General features: G+C 41.3%; 1 protein-coding gene across 1 annotated transcript; it reads right to left on the minus strand.

Moving 5' to 3' along the window:
- Positions 1-10906: 10906 nt before the first annotated feature.
- On the minus strand, positions 10907-17442 carry LOC118242301 (cholesterol 24-hydroxylase-like). Its single transcript, XM_035532405.1, has 15 exons — positions 17181-17442; positions 15694-15771; positions 15391-15472; positions 15228-15301; positions 14923-15009; positions 14698-14836; positions 14447-14560; positions 14189-14345; positions 13970-14041; positions 13466-13538; positions 13191-13275; positions 12320-12430; positions 11675-11763; positions 11429-11495; positions 10907-11328 (listed from the first exon to the last, which is right to left on the minus strand). Exons 1-15 carry the CDS (start codon positions 17327-17329, stop codon positions 11176-11178), a joined length of 1530 nt encoding a protein of 509 aa, XP_035388298.1. The 5' UTR covers positions 17330-17442; the 3' UTR covers positions 10907-11175.
- Positions 17443-21047: the final 3605 nt, after the last annotated feature.

The raw sequence follows: 21047 nt of genomic DNA on the forward strand, positions 1-21047 counted from the left end.
AACAGCTGGCGACAAAGGAGAGGAGACAGGGAACTATGGAGAGACGAAAACTGAAAAACCCAGAAGTGACTATGTTGTCAGAGAAACGGGGAACGCCCTGGTCTGCGGACATGACAGTACCCCCCTCCCAGAATACCCAGAATAGACAAGGGAACAGACAAAGAAACTGGAGACTCAAAAGCAGACACAGAAACCGGGGCAACAAGAGCGAGTGAAGAAGTCAGGATGGGTCTGGGAGCAGAACAAGACCAGGGACTAGGTTACTGATAGGCACAGGAGTAGGGAAGGAATGAGGGACTGAAATACAGCTTCTTCACCCACATACTTTGACTGGTACCTACCTGGTGTGGTCATTTGTGAGCTGAACCACACCTTGATCATCTGGGACAACAGCGGAAAATCAAGGTGCACAGCTGTTCCTCTTTCTGAGGCAGCCCAATCTTGGATCATCCTGGAAGAAGCTGAAAGTAAAGTGCTCTCACTTGACATTGTAGAACTGATTATGGAAACACCAGAGCCAGAAGAACTGGAAGAGCTGTGCAGCTACTGTGGAAGTGCAGTCTCCTGTCCTGCAGGCCAGACAGAACAAGTCACATTCATGTTCTGAAGACATCCCTCACATCCTTGGTCTGAAGATAACTTTGACTGAACATATCCATTAGCTCAATTTCCTAATATCTTATCTTATCTTATTATTTCAATAAAAATAATTTAAAAAGCCTATCTGTTCCACATTGCTTTCTCAAACACCAATAAATGTTCAATACTGTAAATAATATTGGTATGAACTGCAATACGTACAATATACACTTATACACTAAATGTGCATTCCAAAATATATTTAAGTTAACTTACCATCATGTGAACATCTTTGCAATGATGTGGGACCATCTTCATTCGATGCATTTACTTACATTTTTCTTTTCAAAAGTCGTTCTGTTAGCACTCATTTTATATGGTTTAGCGTCTTTTTCTTTGTCAACTTAACATAAACCTTCCGAATCAGTTTATTTGATAAACTCCATTATAGCTGTTCCCATCACAGGCGGTATATGTCACATACATAACTGGAATTACGGAGAGGAGAGAGGAGATTTTGTGCGGGGACTGGTATGACATACTGCAGCTGTGAGCGAAAGGATCCTTTATCCAAGCAGAAATGGCATTTGCTATGACTGACAGGACAGACGCCAAACAGCGGCACGAAGGAAGTACACAAAGTGGCAATCTGCAGAATTCTAGCTGTTAGCTGATTAGCTATTTGAAATTGTCATTTGGAAAGTAGTTGTAACTGGAACATTTGGATTTTTAGGGAGGTTTTTCAAAGGCTTGAACGAGCTGTATGTAGGCTGTGTTAGCGGTACAGCGATGCTAGTGGGCTAAATCATCTAGCTAGTTGGCTAGTTAACCATCTAGCTAACCCAAATAACCCTGCTAACCTAGTTAACATAGATAACCCAGCCTGAATTTAATTTTCATTGCTTCCTGTGGATATTACATTTTTAAATCTAATTCCTTTGATGGCACACTGAGTTATATATGTATCAGCATAAAAATGTAAACTTAAATATCTAATGGTTCCATTAAAAGTATTCACTGTGACTTTAATTAGGGTTTTGACATTGATCAATAATTGAGCAATAATTACTAAGTAATTAATAACTACAGTTTAATGTCAAAGTGAAACATCTCTACAGTGATTTAGTTATTACTGCAATAACTATTAACAATTATTAAACACAAATGAATTGCTTTCAGAACTATTAACTCCTATCAAGCCTGTGTTTTTTTTTTTTTTGTTTGTTTGTTTTTTTACAGAATTACATCTGGACACCACAGTTTTCTCCACAGTTCTTTATAAAATTGCTAAACATTTATTTACTAGATGTCCAAGTTCAACACATGCAAAGGCCGGGACACTTCTAAGAATGTGGAAGAGTGCAAGGAGCAGGTAAGCAGCTTCTCTTTTAGAAGGAAGTCCTTTAGAATTGATTTATTCTGACTACAGAAACAACTGCTCACCATGTCTGTGTAATTTCAGTCTAGTTGGTTGGGTTTATTATTTAGCCAAGAGTGAAATATAATGAAATTTACAGTCTACTTTTCATCACCATAATTCATATTGCTTTGTAAAAACACACTGACTACACTATATGTCACAATCAGTCCCTCCCAGCTTCCGTCTTGTGTTTTTTAGTTCCATTCCATAGTTTCGTTTTCTCTGCCCCTTGTTTGATTAACACCTGTCCCTCCTTTAGTTCATGCGTTTAAAGCCTGTCTTGATGCCTGTGTTTTGACTATTCATTGCATGCTTATTTTGTATAATTGTGTTTCTTTGTACTCTGTGCCTGTGTGTTTATTCTAGCCTTCAAGTGTCTTAGCTACGAGTATTCCTAGTCTGTTAGAACCTGCTTCCCCCATTTGCCTTCATTTATCCTAGTCCTTATCTTGTAATCAAGTATCCCCATAGTCTCTGTGCTCTTTGACCCTGGACTGCTACAAAAACTCCTAATTTGGATTTGCTCCTAATAAATCTCTGTCTTCTCTGCACATGCGTCTGGCTCCTTACCGCTCACTGTTACACTATACATGCAAATACAAGACGTATTCTGATTTCTTTTCAAGGGGACAGAGCTCCTGCAAATGTGTAAAAAATCATGTAAATTAAAAGACAAAGAATTTAAGGTCATAAAGTATGAAAGTCTTAATTTACTATTGGACTAATGTATTGATGTAACGCAGGGGCTAAGCAGGATGCAGGAACAAACCATGTTGAACACAGTGATACATTTATTCACATATAAACAACGACAATAACATAGCTCACAGGCTGACCTAAGGTTATACACTGGCAACAAACATCGACTACACAAGACTTTATATATGTAAACCTTAATGACACGAAATGGGTGTGATACACAGGGAGGGCGTGACCATGCAGATATCTGGGAGGAGTGGGCCATACTGACATTTGCTAATATTTCTACTTAAAGCAATATCTAAAAATATGTATTTTTATGTAATATTATCATGAATACATTTTGTCTGTCTACAGACTGTAAAAATATATTAACTTCAATGTTTTAGATGAATCACTCATCTTTACAGCATTTAACAGACACTCTTATCCAGAGCAACTTACAAAAGTGCTTTATCATTCTCATAGAATATATCCAAAGTACATTATAGTAGGTTAGAATCAAACATACCAATGAACTAGAATACAGGGATGAATGCTGATACCTAGAAGTACAAAATACATAAGGCCCAACTTATCATTGTTTAAGTGCTAGAGTTTGTTAAAAAGCATAACTAGTGCCCTACAATAAGTACTAAATTAGTCATTAAGGGAGCAGTGTCAGTTGTCCTTAATATTCTGCAAATAGATGGGTCTTCCACTTGCTCTCTGGACAGCAGAGTCCCTTGCATTCTTCAAATGCAAACTGGAGTTCATTCCACCATCTTGGAGCCAGGACAGAAAATAGTTTCGATGTTTGTTGTCCATGAGACCTCAAGCAAGGTATTTCAAGCCAAGCCGTACTTGAGGTTCGAAGTACAAATTGGGCTTTGACCATTGACCTCATGTATGAAGGGGCTGGTCCATTTTTGGATTTGTACACAAGCATCAAGGTTTTAAATCTGATGCATGCAGCTACAGGGAGCCAATGAAGGGAGCGCAGCAGTGGAGTAACTTGTGAACTTCGGAAGATTTAAGACCAGTTGTGCTACTGCATTCTGGACAAGTTGTAGAGGTTTGATGGCTCTTGGAGGAAGACCAGCAAGTAGCAGTAGTCTAGCTTTGAGATCACAAGAGGCTGCACAAGCACCTGGTAGCTTCCTGCATAAGAAAGGGTTGAATCCTTCGTATGTTACAAAGGAGGAATGTGCAAGACTGGGTTAGATTAAACCATTGAGAACTGGTTGTCCAAAGTTATATGCAGACTATGGGCAGCTTCAGATAGTGATACCAGGGAGTTCTCAAAGGAAACAGTGAGGTCATGGTAAGGGTTGGGAGTACCTGGGATGAACAGAAGCTCAGTTTTACTGAGGTTGAGCTTCAAGTGGTGGGCTGTCATCCATGACAGTGTCAGTCAAGCATGCCGAGATACATCTGGAGACCTGCATGTCAGAGGGCATGACCATCCATCCAGATAGGACTGAAACCATCTCCAAGCAGAGCCAGTCACACCAAGCCTGGAGAGAACAGAGAAGAATGTTGTGGTTCACTGTCACTGAAAGGTCTAGAAGAATCAAAACAGATGACGGTTTGGCAGCTTTAGCGGCATGAAGTTTCTCAGTCACCGCTATGAGGGCTGTTTCTGTAGAATGTGCTGGTTTGTAGCCAGACTGATTGGGATCATGCAGCTGGTTCTGGGTGAGGAAAAGAGACAATTGATTATAAACTGCTTCAAGGGCTTTTGAGAGGAAAGAGAGAAGTGATACTGGTCTGTAGTTGGTAACGCTGGAGCTGTCAAGTGTGGCCTTCTTGAGGATTGGTACCACCCTGGCAGTTTTGAACGCAGTAGGCACATATCCAGAAGATAAGGAGTTGATGACAACAGATGAAAGGAAGCAGGTCTCTTGCAATTGTCTGGAACAGAGCAGAAGGAATCGGATCCAGCAGACATGTAGTCAGATTGCTAGAAGTCAGGAGTTGAATAATTTCATCTGTGGAGAAAAAAACAAAAAAGAAGTCAGAGTTGGATGTTGGGGAATGCACATTGATTGTGACAGAGGAAGGAGGAACATGTTGGAGAGGACTGGATGGAAAGAGGAGAAAGAGAGAAAGTCCAAGAGGTGGAGGAGGGTGACTGCAATGTCCGATGTTGGTGGTACCGGTGAAGATAAGGTCCGGGACATTGCCTGCTTTGTGAGTCGGAGGAAAGTGGTTGAGGGTGAGGTCAAATGCTGTCAACAGCGGAAGGATGCAGGAGGAATGCAGCTTGTCTGAAGGTTGAAGTCACCAAGAAGAATGAGTGGATTTCCTTCAATGGGGAAGTGACTCAGAAGGATGTTGAGCTCATCAATGAAGTGATCTAGGGAACCTGGAGGGAGGGGGAGATGACAATAAGAAGTTTGGTGGGGAAAGACACTGTAATGGCATGAAATTCAAAAGAGGAGATGGGAAGTGTAGAGAAGGAAAGTGGAGTGAAACGCCACTCTCGGGACATTAGTAAACCTGTGCCACCACCCCTGCCAAGACGCCTCGGAGAATGCGCAAACGAAAAGGCAGAGGACAGGGCAGCCAGAGTCGCTGAGTTCTCAGGGGTGATCCATGTTTGTCAGAGCCAGGAAGTGTAGGGATGCTAATGCTGAGATGAAGTCATCCTTCTGCACAGCAGATTGGCAGTTCCAGAGCCCTCCTGCCACCACGATATGTGATGGTGTGAAGTGTTGTGAGTCAGTGAGGTTGCTGAGATTGTGACGTCCATGAGTCGAGGAGATCTGTGGGATATGTGGACAGGAATTGTGAAGCACATTTCAGATGCTTGATTTGTGGATGTATGAGAAAGATTTGAGATATGAGAAGATATACTTAGCTGAGTTTGTGAAATCCTGTAGGTGAGATGTAGATGAACTGATTGAGAACACCACCAAACCTCCTCCAGATGTTGATTGCCACTACAGACACATGTCCCTTGACGGAGACAGACGCTTATTGGTCGATGCATACAACAGTGGCACTCAACCAACGAACAAGGACACAAAGGCAACATGAACAGACAGTGATGCACACCGACAGCAGTTTAAATACATTAAATACACAGAACACTATCTAGGTGCAGGTGTGTGGACATGCAGGCGTAATTACAATAAACAAGAAACTCCCACTACATGCACTGGGCCATACCACATGACCAGTGAGAGGGGATTGTTCCTGACAGAACCCCCTCCCAAGGGGTGCAGCTCCCGACGCATCCTTCGAACAGCAAACCTGGAACAGCAAACCTTATGCCGCCGTGTACACAGACAAAAACACACGACATGTATGGCAAAACCTGGTGCCCACCCAACACTGGTCGGGCTAGGAGCCACCAACAAGGGCAGTTGCTCAACATAAGAGGAGAAAAGAGGGTCCATGTCTCTCCCAGGTCTGTCCGGTAACGCTCCTTGGCACATCCTCTAGCACTGAGGGAGTGGTTGCGACGTTCAGCGGCGATGATCTCCTCAGAAGGACTCAGCCTGGACATATGTTACATAGCACCCACTCGCACCATGAGTGCACACAACAAAAACACACCTGCTGACACACAAGAGGTGCAAGTACACACAAACAAATGTGCCTGTAGACCTGCATATAAGGCTTAAACACAGCACCTGCTAGAAGTGGCTGCACCAGAGGCATGTCTCTGGCCCCACTAGACACAGTGAGGGGCACGTCATTCCCAGCTCTAAACGTGCTCCTCCAGACAATGGTCATCTTTTTGCCAGCCACACAAGGAGATCCCCTGAGGCAGTCCTCCTCTAGTGCTTTGGGCTGATCCCTCCCCTCCTGGCCTGTCTGAGGGAGAGGGAGAAAACAGGCCATATCCACACTAGCCAGGGACCTAGCCACTGTCCCGCTCTCAGCCACTCTCAGTGGTCCTGGCTCAGTAGCCACAGGCCCCCCAAGAAATTCCAGGAGGCATTCCCCTCCTCCTCCAGTGGGACCACAGACACTGGTCAGGGTACTCTCGCCCCCATCCACAAATCCAGGCAGCAACTTGGGATGTACCTAAGCACGTTCCCATAGGAAGTCCATTTTCCGTAGAGAGAGTAGGCATCCTGTGGTAGTCTGTCATTCTGCAGCAGCCCAAGTGCTATAAAGGGCAAGGAGCAGGATGTACAGAGACAGACATTTATTGTCTCACAAAAAAGTCAACAGCACTCACATATAAAATAAACCATAACCATGAACACAAACCTCAACATAAACCAACAATGATGCACACACCAACAGGGGTTTAAGCCGGTCTTTTCATCTTTGCTGGCTACCCACACTACCACCACCCACACACCCCCAGCTGACAGATGGTGGTCTCACACTGATCAGCCTTCCTGTTGAAAGCTGCAGTGGCCCTCTGCAGGTGGCAGTGCATCTTCTCCTACACTCTCTGGCTCTCTGAACTGAACTTTTTTCTTGCTGTCATGTGCAAAGAACGTGCAACAAGGTAGGAAGCAATCATAATGAGTCTCCAAATGAAGGATTTATTGAAAATGAAAAGGAACATCAGCATGCACAAACATGAGCTAATGAAAGCCAAAGCAACATCAATGACTGACAGTCTGTCATACTAACAGGAAGGCCTTATAAAGGGACAACGTAACAACATAACAGGTGAATAAAACTCAACACTTGCCACCTGTGTGAGGTGTGGCACACAACCTAAACATATAACACATGCAACAGAAGCAACAGAAATGTACAACATAAACAAAAGAGATGGAGACTGCAGGTGGGGAGGCCCTGTGACACATGACCTTACATGACCTGAGACTTGTATCTGATTTAGTCACAATTCAGTTAAAGGTTTGCACTCTTTCAGAAAAGCACTAATACAAATACAATTTCCTGTTGGTTATTTTTGGTACTTTATGGAAAATTAAATAATTCTATCACCTTATTCAGCCTCACATAGTGCTGCCTGAAAATTAAATTAACCTGCTAAACATATTATCAGTATAATAACAAATCACTTTTATTTACCAATATGTGTTTTTGGCACTGGCTTATTTAGTCTGTCATATTTGAAAACTGCTCCATGTATCACACATAACAAGTTTCATTATAGTATTACTGACATATATCATACAGGGGAAAGCTGAATGAAACAGAATGAAACAGAAACATCCAAGATCTAAAAGAAAAAAATGCAAAAGTGCAATTTTAAAATACATCCTATATTCATTCCTATAAACCATTTTGACTGTGTAATATAGATATTATATTATTAGGGCACTGATACTCTACTCCTGCCAAAAGTAAAAGTTTAAATGAACAAAGCTTTACTTTACACATCTGAAATTTTGTGCAAAAGTTCATCCTTGTACTGTAAATGTTTTGATACTCAAAACAGCACATATATACATATATGTATGTGTGTATGTGTGTGTGTATGTGTGGTACTAGGCAAAATAAAACTTGAGTCCAGTGTTGCTTGGGAATCTGTTTCTAATTCTCAATGTTGATGCACTGATGTGTATAATCCTTGATATCCTGATAAATATAAAATAAATATTCCAAGCTCTAAGTTTATCTTACTGTCATTTATATAGTTAAACTAGTTTTTTTTTTTTTTGCTTGTTTTCTGGAAAAGGCAACTCTTTAAAATGCATGTAGCTATAATATTAAAGGGGAAGCTTCTGTGAAAATCATTTTATTTAAAGCAAAGAGACACAAAGATACTTGCCTGAATAAGATGGGTTTGATGGATCACATCCTGTTCCTGCACTGTCAGGATTTATTGGGATTAACTCTGTATGCACTGTATCATTATCTTATGATTATTTCTGTACAAATTATATATTACTAAACTATTGGACGAGCACATGCTAATCCTCTGTTATTCAGCAAAACTAACAGGACAGACAGAGCTGAGGAATAGTGGGAAAGCAGACTGTAAGTTATGAAAGAGAATACACAAATGTGTAAAAATACGGTAATCTCTCAAGAATGTAATGCTGAGGTACAAGCTTTTTGATACTGTAAATATCAGGAGATGAGCCATCGTAAATAATAAAAATACAATCACCTTTTCAATCACATTTTGCATGTGTTAAATCCTTAGTTCAGATAAAATGCTGTAGTATCCAAAATGCTGTAGTAAAATTCTTACAATTCAGATTTTTTTTCTGTTCTGTTTATTTTAATGTTTCATATATTGTTATTAGACTCCTTACGGTTTTTTATGCTTAGGAGATGTAATGGCAATTAAACAGGAAATGCAAGCATCTTTTAACTTTGTCTAGAATAGTAATTTCAAAATTGACTAAATTTGACCATCTATAGTCCAAACAAAGTCATTGCAGTTTTATTTAAAGTAGAAATTAAATGGAAACAAAATTCCAACTATAGGGCATTTTATTTTCATTCCCAACTTGCTGTATAAAGTTCACTAGTTAACAATATGAACAATAGAAAAACAAAAGCATGTTACAGTGTCAAAGTCAGTAGCTACTTTGCCAAAATCTGTTAGCATCTCTGGTGGCATCCTTCCTTTTTATTTACAGCTCTTCCTTCTTGTAGCTCATTTTCATCCTCATATTCATTTCCTCTGCCCTCCTTGGCATCCCTCGAGCTCTTACTTTATATTTTCCTCATTTGCATGTTTGTTTAGGTTTGCTAGCCATTTCATATCCTTGGTCTTTTTCTGTCCCAGCTCCAAGATGGTCGAATGAACTGCCACTTGCTGATGCATGAATCTGCTCATAAAATACAAAAAGAATAAGAGCTTTCACGTACCATCATGATATACTCTGTAACAGACTCTCACACACTCCCATTGTTATTCTATAGAGTGTTACCAGTATCACCTGCTCCTTCCTCCTCTAATCCTGGATGGAATATATTTCTCCTGATTCCCGTCTTCCATGTCAGATACTGTTGACAATGTGAATGTCGTTGTAGATGACTGTGTGGATTCAATGCATTTTCACTTCTGGTTTCATTACTTCCTTTGTTTTTGGATTCATACCTGAATAACAGAATAAAGTCACAGAATAATTGACCCAGCAAGGATGCAATGAGTCCTAAACGACAGAGTCAAAGGGAAGGCTGCCCAGTACACCTGCCACGTAACCACTACTACTATGGCACCCAAGGGGGATGACTCATGTATGCCCAGCCAGAGATGTCATAAACGCCAAGGGAAGAAGAACCAAGAAGACCAAGCCTGCTTCTGGCAAGAGCCTCCTGCCACCCCTGTCCTGATCGCCCAGATCTCCTTATGCCCAGAAGAGGGAGCATCCCCTTGAATTTCTTGGTGGCTAGGGGCTCCTGAATCTGGACTTCACAGGGCTGAGCACTCCCCTCTGGACCACAACCTGGGTGATCTGGTTGGCCCAGGGGGATGCCCAGGAGGTTGTTTATCTGGCTCTCTCTCTCCCCTTCCAGGTGTGAATTTGGAGGGTGATCCCTGACTAGTTCCGCCTCCCAGTTTGCTGCTGGACCCATGCCCCTTTTCCTGGCCTGGCTGCCTGATTGGCCTCCCAGTCACTGTGGTCAGTCTCAGTCTCTGAATTTGTGTCCCTTTCTGTGCAAATAAGGAGTCTGTTCTCCATCATAGTAAACAGCAAAACAAGGAGGAAAAGTGCAGCGGCTAGCTGGTTAATAAAGAAGTAACGAGGCAGTGGCTGGCAGTAGGACTCGAGTGCCAGAGATAAAACAGCAGAGCATTGTAGTAGTTGTTCAATTACACTTGATCAATGCGCAGCACTAGAAGAGTGCACCTGTGGGCTTTAAATAGGGGAGAAAAGCAAACAAGGTACAAGTCAACATAATCAATAATTGTGATTGGGAGCGTGGCAGGTGTGGTGTGTGTGAGCAGCAGTGGGAATGTCGCTTGAGCAGGTTCCCTGGCTTGCTGTGACTTAAAGCTTCATCCATATTTACGCTTAGTTTGATCAAGGAGTACATCTGCGGATTTCGCACACAACTGCGACTGCATATTGACCTAGATACCTATAACTAGTCTGCATGAGCTTAAACGTACTTGATTACAGGTATTATTTATAAAGCTTGGTTTTTATTGTTGAAAATAGGTTACATAGCTCAGTGGTTAATGCACTGGTCCAGGGGTCATGAGTTTGATCCTTGCTGAGGTCTTAATGCTTTTCATTTATATCTGCATGAAACTTTTAAAATATATATTTTAATGCATAAAATCCTTGTTGTGAAAGCAGCATTAAACCAGAATGAAGGAAAATATTGTCAGTGCTTTTTTGCATGTTTTATTTCATTATTCAAGGAATATTCAAAGGCACAATTTAAACAACTTTTTTCCCAAACTAAGTGATTGTGTGAAGTCAACTGATCAATAGAATAAAGCAGATCAAAATATATACATTGCAGTACTGCCATAATGTTATACTTTGTTTAATTTGATATTGCTCCAAAAAGGCATACACAGAAAAATATCATGCTAAAATTAAGAAGATCAAATATGCTGTAGTGGTTAATTTCTGAAAGCATAACATTTAAAATGTGCTCTTAGCACAGTGTTTGATAGTGCATAACACTCCACTTCGAGGACGAAGGGTTCCTGTGTCTTTTATATCAAAGGACTGCCCAGGCACAAGACTGAAGTCAAATCTCTGAAGAAACTTGGTGAGCACGACTTTAGCCTCCATCTAAGCAGAAATAGATTTGTGTGTTGATGGTGCCAAAGCACATCAGAGAGAGATTGTTTTTATTACATAACATGAAAAGAATATGAATGTGAGATCTCACTTGTGAGAAAGTCTGCCCAAGACAGGAGCGTGGACCAAGAGAAAATGGGTAGTAGCTGAAATATGGCCTTTGCAAAAAGAATATATTATTATATCCAATAGGCATAAGGTAAATTATTATATGAACAACAACAACAATAACAATAATAATAACAATAATAATAATAATAATAATAAGAAGAAGAAGAAGAAGAAGAAGAAGAAGAAGAAGAAGAAGAAGAAGAAGAAGAAGAAGAAGAAATCATACTTGCTGGCATCTGGATGAAATCTTTCTGGATCAAACTTTAAAGGATCTTTAAAGAATTTCTCCATCCTTGATGTGATGTACGAACTGAACTACAGAGGGAGATATAGCAGTAAATATGAGCCCTTACATATACACTCATCAACAACTTTAGAAGAAACATTTATTAGAAACACCTTGGAGATGTACAGTGGGAGGCTATAGCTCATCTGTTGCCATGCACAGTTTTCTTTAGACATTCTCTGACTCTTCCCAAGTCGTCAAGAAGACCAGTATTGGCTTTATGTGGCACATGTAGGAACTCCTGCAACACTGCTGTGGCTGAGACTGAAACAACTGCTGTGTATCAACTTTTTATTAACTTTCACAAGCACGTCACAATTGTGTCAGTAACTAATGTGCTGAAGTCAGAAACTGATCATTGATGAATAGGGTAGAGCATGGCAAGTTATGTGAACATGGCAACATCAGGACTTGCTATAATGTCACTCTGTTTTGCACCATAGTGAATGTTTCAGATAATTTACTGATAAATGATATTAATATATAAAAATACAAAAAATATAAAGAAATATAAAAAGAACCAAACAAAAAATACAAGCATATACTATTACTAATACCAATATCTGTCACCAAATTCACACTCACAAGAATGGAACATCCTGCTGGGATTTTAAATCCACTGATGACAGTATCCTCATGGATCCAGCGAGATGTTCCAACTGCAGGAGGGTAGAGGCGTAGGGTTTCCTTCAAAACCTAAGCCACAAACACAAAGAATAACTAGACATCAAATAAATGCAAAGTTCTTATTGATCTCTGTAACAGGGAGCTCAAACGAGAATGTGATTCAGGTAGCAGTTATGCAAATGATGGGGATTTATTTTCCCAAAAAGTCCAGTGACAGGGGCGTGATGTCATAATCAGATACAAATAAATTAAATTCCAAGGAAAACTACCAAAGGAAAAAACAACAACCACAACAAAAAATTACACCCAAATAAAGGTAACTTAACATGCATTCCAATTATAGCAATCTATCAACTCTTGTACCTCTCCAGTGCTGCTCTTTATATATACTCTTTGCCTCTTGGACCAGACTATTCCCGGCACTTAAATCATAAAATTTATGTCTCCTCTATGGTTCACAATAAGGGATATCATTTAAAACATTTTCTCATCATCCCAAAATATCCTTATTAAAATAAATATTCAAATATCCAAACACCTAGAGCCATTAATCAAGATTTTGTCCTCCCCTGTTCTACTTGGAAAATGACCTGTTCCGATAACGTAAACCAAAGACTACAAATTCCCTCAATTCTGGGCACGACTCACAGATAGCGGTGTACTTGAGTTGGATTAAAAGTTTTTCCATTCATATGCATTGTCTGCATTATCACTCTGGCTCTACTGTTTATCACTGTGGAACGGGCAGGGGTCCTGTTACAATCCCACAGAGAAATGTGTACCTAGAATATGGTTTCTTGCATGCAGATTAAAAAACCTCCCAACTCACCTGAGTCAAGTAGGTTAGTTTACCAAGATCCTCATACAGTAGATCACGTCTTGTACCCAGCACCTCATCCACCTCCTCCTTAGTCCTAAGGATTAAAACCAAGACTGATCTATAGCTTGCCTTCTAAGAGCTACATACGTAATGAACCTCACTAAAACACGATGAAAAAGTCTATCATGTGAAAGTGGAATACCATCAAATAATTTCATAAATGTTTTGGAAACATTTAGGAATGGTAACATTATTTATTCACTTAATAACAATTCTTATTTTACCTTTTCAGTATCTCTGGGTGCCTGCCTAGCTCCATAATGGCAAAGGATAGCTGACTGGCTGTTGTTTCTTGACCTAAAAATAAAACATTTATTACCTTTTTCTCCAGTGACATTTGCAGTAGAATAAATGGATTTTTTTCATGATCCCAAATGGTTTAATTAGCATAACCAGACAATAACATACTATATGTCAAGTAGCAAGCAGTGGCAGTACTATACCTAGTTACCTAGTGTATTAGACACATTACAGTAAGCATAATACAATAAATATCAGATTACCACATACAATAAACAATACAGCAACAATAAACAATGAATAGGAACAGTGGAACAGTTAAACTAAAGTCTGTAAGAAGTGGTATATTAAGACTACACCATCAGGCTTCTGAAAACGCCAGCAAGGCTTTCTTTGACAAACTACAGACTCCACTGTTGATGTACTCATGTATTTCTACGTAACATGACTCGACATAAACAAAGAAACAGAAACAGAAAACAACTTGCCTGCAATAAAGAAAGTCACAAAATTGTCAAGCATCACTTCATGGTTTTCCTCACCATCAGCCTTAAGCTCCTCTGCAGGGAGAGAAGTTACAACAGCGCTGTATGGTAATGGCCATCACGGTCTTCAATGAATCCAAGTTTCAATGTAATTCATTATTGGCTGTATTGCTTCATAAAAAACAACAACGTGAAAGTCTTCATTCACTGTGGCCTGTTTACCAGCTGTTTTAAGGATCTTGGTTAGAATGTCTTTTGGGACATCCTCAGCATTTTCTACAGCTTTTCTCCTCTGGTTTATCCATTTGGCTCCTGTTGTCCGCAGGAGTTTGACAGCTTCTTGTATCTCTCGCACTTTCTTCCTGTTCCAGGGGGAATGCTGCAGGCAAATATCATAATTACTACTCTTCATTATCTTAATACATATCTGAATGACAGACTCTTGTGAAAAGGTTGGAAAAATAAAGAGATTGTTCTCACTCTGAAGAAAGGATCTCTGATATCTTGGATCATGCCCTGCAAACAAAGGTCTATAGCATTCGGGAACGGGGAGTCGGGATGTTTCAGTAAGTCTAAATCAACCCCGAAGGCCACCTGTGGATTAAAGAGAGAGAAAAAATGAAAAGACACAATGAAAAGAAAATACTATAAAACCTTTTTTATCTCTGTTTCGACAATTATTAAATAACTGTCATTATTAGGAGTTGGTAGAGAGCAAATAAATTAAAAACCTTGCAAATAACATCCAGCGTGACACAGTTGACCATCCGATGCATGTTGGCAATTGTGCGCTCTTCCGCTATTACCTCCAGATGTTGCATCAGACACTCAGCCCTCTCGTTGAAGGTGTCCATTAGTCCTCGGAGGTAACTGTGAAGAGTTAGAAAATGAGCCCGGGACTGCTGCATTCTGCACTCAGATGTTCCCAAACAAATGAGTGAAAGAACAGAACGCACGAACTGCTGAAGGCAGGATCCATTATTCTGCGCTGCTTGTACCAGGTGTCGTGGTCCACTGCGGTAATCAGTCCATTTCCTAAGAACCTGCAAAGAGGTCAGGAAACATGACTTATCTTCCTCTAGCATGCCCCAGAGCTGATACATACACCTGTTATTCACCACACATGCACCCACCAGTTATTCACCACATATAAACCCATCTCAGATAATTACTGTCCATCATACATGAAAAACAATAGATAGAACATCTAGATAGAATAAATACATATGTGAGCCAATCAATATTATATGAAGCATCCTACCTTAATCCAAACAAGTGGAATATGCGTTTGTAGGCAAGAGGATCTTTGGAATACTTGGGGGACATTAAAATCTCCTACAGGAACAAAACAGAGAATGTCACCGGTTTGGTTTACACCATATTTTTTTGTAAATCAAGGTGATGATGTGCTGTAAAATATACACCTTTGTAGCCTCAGGGCAGCTAACCACTAATGACACAGTATGAAAAGTGTTAATTCTATATACTGGACCATATTTTTCAGTCCTGTAAAATATGAAAAATAAGCACAAATTACAAGGTGACTTTACAGAAATTAATTCATAGCAAGAGGTAGCATTGCTGCACACACACTCACACAAACACAGAAGCTCAATTTTCAATCAAATAAGCACAGTGTGCGTGCGTGTGTGTGTGTGTGTGTGTGTGTGTGTGTGTGTGTGTGTGTGTGTGTTTATGATTATTATGAAGTTGAATACAGACTTTACCATTCGAGGAATCTGTCATGTATAACACGATCAGAGTTCATTTCTCTCCGAAATGTTGGTATATGGCCAAGGAGAAAACTGTCAAAAGATGCATTTTAATAGCCTGTTAACCTTGGCTTTTTTTGGAAGGGTGACAACAACTTTAACTGATCCTGACAAATGGACAAAGAATATGAACTAATTATAGGAACAGATATTATTAGATTCCATCATGAACTACAAGCAGAGGTGGGTAGGGTAGCCAAAACTGTACTCAAGTATAAGTACTGTATTGCTTAAATAGAAGTAAGAAAGTAGCTGATAAAAGGTCTACTCAAGTGGATAGATAGATAGATAGATAGATAGATAGATAGATAGATAGATAGATAGATAGATAGATAGATAGATAGATAGATAGATAGATAGATAGATAGATAGATAGATAGATAGATAGATAGATAGATAGATAGATAGATAGATAGATAGATAGATAGATAGATAGATAGATAGATAGATAGAGATAAAGAGAGAGCTAGATAGAGATTTATTTATTTCTTAACCTACCTACCTACCCTGTGTGCAGCAATAATCTGCCAACCCAGAGGAGCTTCACTTTCCTTGGTACCGATTTTCTAACCCTGCTATACATAGTGATATGAGAGTGTAATCGGTTCTAAACGATTTGTTCTAAGTACACAGCTAAAAGCAATTTGGTTGATCACGTCTGCTAAATTCCATACATGTAGATTTGGATTCAATATCTGGCAATATTCCGAGCTCTTGCACAAGGTCACTTACTAGAATTGTTACTTATCGTTATATTTACATTGCACTTAGGCGACCGAACAGTCAGACCGCCTGGCTAGTTAGATATCTTACGTTATCTAGCTAACAGCTGCGCCTGCATGTGGTCGAAAGAAGTATACATATATAAAACCAACAACAAACCTTCATTTTTATAGCCTTGAAACCTTTGTAATCTGGAATATATGCCTCAAAATGGTGCGTGCATTCCTGCACGCCATGAGTTCACAAGTGCTTTTTCTGATGGTTGTAGTTTATAGCTACGTAGCTATGTAGCCATTTTAAATATCTGAATATTATTGATATCGGACCAGACTTTACTTTCATATTAATAATGCACATTAGGAGAGAGCACCGATTTCAAACCCACGTATGAGTCCCACGCTGGAAATGTGCCTGTTCATTAGGTCGGTATACTGTCCAGTTGTGTAACTTATTGAAGTAAAGCGATGGCATTCAGTGATCATCTTTAGGGATTTCACAACCCAAAATGTAAAAATAATTCTAAAATGTAACGGAAGGAACGTTGGAGGAAAAGTACACTTTTGACTTCGCAAATGTTCTCGAGTAAGAGTATAAAGCACCCTCTTTTAAAACAACTTTTAAAAGCACAATTTGTTCAAAAGGGTACTCAAGTAAATGTAACGGAGCAAATGTTATTACCCACCTCTGACTATAAGTAACAAGAGAATAGGGATTCTTACTTGTCCCTTGGCGGTCCAGGTATATGATCATATTTCTGATGAATATGCCTCACATAAAGACAGTATCCAACAAAAGCAATAAAAACTGCGCAAAGCAGGTAAAAAGTTAGATAGGTCGTCCATTCTGCAACTATCTGATAGAGCGCCATGATCGACGTGGAATGATCGCCACAAGAATCTACGACAACCTATTTGCGTTATTTACTGAGGTAAAGGGTATCGTTACGTTGTTGTTACATGCAACTTGTCGAAAGCGCCTGTACTTCCGGGTAGGCTATACGGTAACAGTTATTTGGAGATGTTTTAAACAGCAGGGGGCACTATTTTGTTACATGTATATCACAAATCGTACAACTAAAAAATTTCTTTTTTTTTTTTTTTTTTTTTTGTCAAATTTGCACCGCCCTAAAAATATTAGTTGATTGCACGGAAAATATATGCAACATTTGAAATATGCATATAGGCGGTCACGTGTGCTTGTGATGATCTCAAGTTTGGTTTATTCGTCACATACATAGTCATACACAGTATAACTCGCAGTGAAATGGTGGAGAGTGCTCTGTCCAAACTGAGGAAAAGAAAACAGGGGTGCGTAGAGAAATATAGATATTCTCTATATGTGAAATATATACATGCAAAGATAAATATATATTCTATGTGTGTACAAAATATATTAACAATGTATGTACAATATATGTATATTATGATTATATACACAATGTACAATGTATGTGGTTGTGTATATAGGTACACAATCTACAGAATGTACAGATCCAGTCCACCTGGACGAAGGGAGGGGAAATTATGTTAAAATGCTATTTGTCGACTACAGTTCAGCATTTAACACTATCATCCCCTCCCTACTCACTACTAAGTTGGGGGATCTAGGACTGCATACATCCCTGTGCGACTGGATCTCCAACCTCCTAACAGACAGACCACAATCAGTACGGGTGGGCAACTGCGCCTCATCCACCCTCACCCTCAGCACTGGAGCTCCTCAGGGTTGTCCTAAGCCCCCTGCTCTACTCACTGTACACCTAGGACTGCACTGCCACTTCAAGCTCCACCATCATTGTCAAGTTTGCTGACGACACCGTTGTCATGGGTCTGATCTCGGACAACGACGAGAGGGCCTACCTGGAGGAGATTAAACACCTGGAAAACTGGTGCCAGGAAAATAATCTCCTCCTAAACGTCCGTAAGACAAAGGAGCTGATCGTTGATTGCAGCAAGAAGCAGGAGCGGCACTACCAACCTGTGAGGATCAGTGGAACCACGGTGGAGAGAGTAGATAGTTTCAGGTACCTTGGTGTTCACATCTCGCAGGACCTGTCCTGGTCCCGCCATACCAGCTCCCTGGCAAAGAAGGCTCGTCAGCGTCTTTACCACCTCAGACGCCTAAGAGACTTCAGACTGCCCTCCAAGGTACTGCGGAACTTCTACACCTGCACTATCGAGAGCATCCTCACGGGGAACATCACAGTCTGGTTTGGGAATAGTACCAAGCAGGACAGACAAGCACTCCAAAGGGTAGCGCCTTCAGCAGGGCGCATCACTCACACGGAACTTCCTGACCTGCTGACCATCTACTACAAGTGGTGCCAGACCAAGGCCAGGAGGATTGTGAAGGACCCCACCCATCCCAACAATAGACTCTTCTCTCTGTTGAGGTCAGGGAGGCGCTTTTGCTCCCTGAAGACCAAGACAGAGAGGCTGAAGAGGAGCTTCTTCCCACAGGCCATTCGGGCCCTGAATCAGGGAAACTGATAAACTCCAATTAACTTCAAAATTCTAAAGATTTAATCTGTGTAATATGTCTCTAACCGGGTTTGTATTCAAATATTTGAAAAATCTTATGGGCATTTACCAAGTGCATTGAGTCATGACAATGCACCTGACAGGTGTGGCACCTTGTTATGATTATACACACAAGGTGTGTAAATCCAAGAGGTTTATGCTACTGAACAGATTAGAGAGATCAGGCAGTCAGCTTTATCCGAAGTTGATAACACGGGGCAGAGTCCGGGAGGTGTCCAGGGGTCAGGCAGGAAACAAGGTCTGCAACACAGGCAGGAGACGAAAACCTGGAAGAAAAACACGTATCTGGAATGCTCGGTGTGCAACATAGGGTAGGCAATACTTCGCGAAGTGAATGGGAGGGAGGGAGGGAGGGGAGCTTAAGTAGGGGGGCAGTAATGAGGAGAATGATTATCAGGTGTGTACTAGTATTCTGGTGAACCAGATCAGAGGCAGGGACGAGGAGAGGTAGGCATAGCAGTGCAGGGCTGAACGTGGTTCCTGGTGTTCGTAACACGCTCGGTGTGGTCTTCTGCTGCTGTAGCCCATCTGCTTCAAGGTTCGATGTACTGTACATTCAGGGATGCTCTTCTTAAACTACCAAAATATAAACAACGGATCAGATGCCCCAGCTTGGAAGACACAACACTTGATCACTGCCACAGCACCATAGATGACACATACCAGGCTACTTCCTGTGTCCCATTTGGGAACTCTCAGCATTCTCTCATCTCCTCATACAGGCAAAAGCTTAAAACCACAAAGCCTGAGGTGAAATCAGTGGGAGTGTGGTCTCCTAATGCCATAAAGGATTTGAGGAAATCTCTGAACTCAACCAACTGGCACATCTTCAAATCTGCAAATAACAACCTGGACAACTATGCAGATGCAGTCACCTCTTACATAGACTTCTGTGAGGAGACTTGCATCCGATCAAAGACCATCTACATGCATAATAATATGAAACCCTGGTTCTCCAACAAGCTCAGGAATTTGCACACAGCTAAGGAAGAGGCTTATAGGAGTGATGACATTGATGCATACAAAAGGCCAAAGTATGCAATAAACAAAGCCATAAAAACTGCCAAACACGAATAAAAAAACTGGAGCAGCAGTTCTCAAATGACAGTTCCTCCATCTAGAAAGGACTTCATACAAATACTAAATACACACCTAAAGCATCAGCTTCAGCAGCAGAGCCCCTGCTCCCAAACCAGCTCAATAACTTTTAATCAAGATTTGAATTACAAAGGACATCTCCTCTCTCCTGCTATGTATTATTTGCAGTGTCTTCACACCTCACCTCCACCAGATCACTACAGCACAACACCTACAGCACCCCCCACCTCACCTCCACCAAATCACTACAGCACAACACCTACAGCGCCCTCCACCTCACCTCCACCAGATCACTACAGCACAACACCTACAGCGCCCCCCACCTCACCTCCACCAAATCACTACACCACAACACCTACAGCACCCCCCACCTCACCTCCACCAAATCACTACCCCACAACACCTACAGCGCCCCCCCACCTCACCTCCACCAGATCACTACAGCACAACACCTACAGCACCCCCCACCTCACCTCCACCAAATCACTACCCCACAACACCTACAGCGCCCCCCCCACCTCACCTCCACCAGATCACTACACCACAACACCTACAGCACCCCCCACCTCACCTCCACCAGATCACTACAGCACAACACCTACAGCGCCCCCCCACCTCACCTCCACCAGATCACTACAGCACAACACCTACAGCACCCCCCACCTCACCTCCACCAAATCACTACCCCACAACACCTACAGCGCCCCCCCACCTCACCTCCACCAGATCACTACAGCACAACACCTACAGCACCCCCCACCTCACCTCCACCAAATCACTACCCCACAACATCTACAGTGCCCCCCCACCTCACCTCCACCAGATCACTACACCACAACACCTACAGCACCCCCCACCTCACCTCCACCAGATCACTACAGCACAACACCTACAGCGCCCCCCCACCTCACCTCCACCACATCACTACACCACAACACCTACAGCCCC

The sequence above is a fragment of the Electrophorus electricus genome, chromosome 12, assembly GCF_013358815.1.
Source record: "Electrophorus electricus isolate fEleEle1 chromosome 12, fEleEle1.pri, whole genome shotgun sequence".
Lineage (NCBI taxonomy): Eukaryota > Metazoa > Chordata > Actinopteri > Gymnotiformes > Gymnotidae > Electrophorus > Electrophorus electricus.

Excerpts from the sequence above, each read along its gene's own strand:
- LOC118242301 (XM_035532405.1), bottom strand. The coding sequence starts at position 17,329 with ATGGCGCTCTATCAGATAGTTGCAGAATGGACGACCTATCTAACTTTT. Across the intron at positions 15,473-15,693 it reads CATGACAGATTCCTCGAATG|GACTGAAAAATATGGTCCAG; the intron begins GTAAAGTCTGTA and ends CATATTTTACAG. Across the intron at positions 13,276-13,465 it reads CACCCAGAGATACTGAAAAG|GACTAAGGAGGAGGTGGATG; the intron begins GTAAAATAAGAA and ends TTTAATCCTTAG.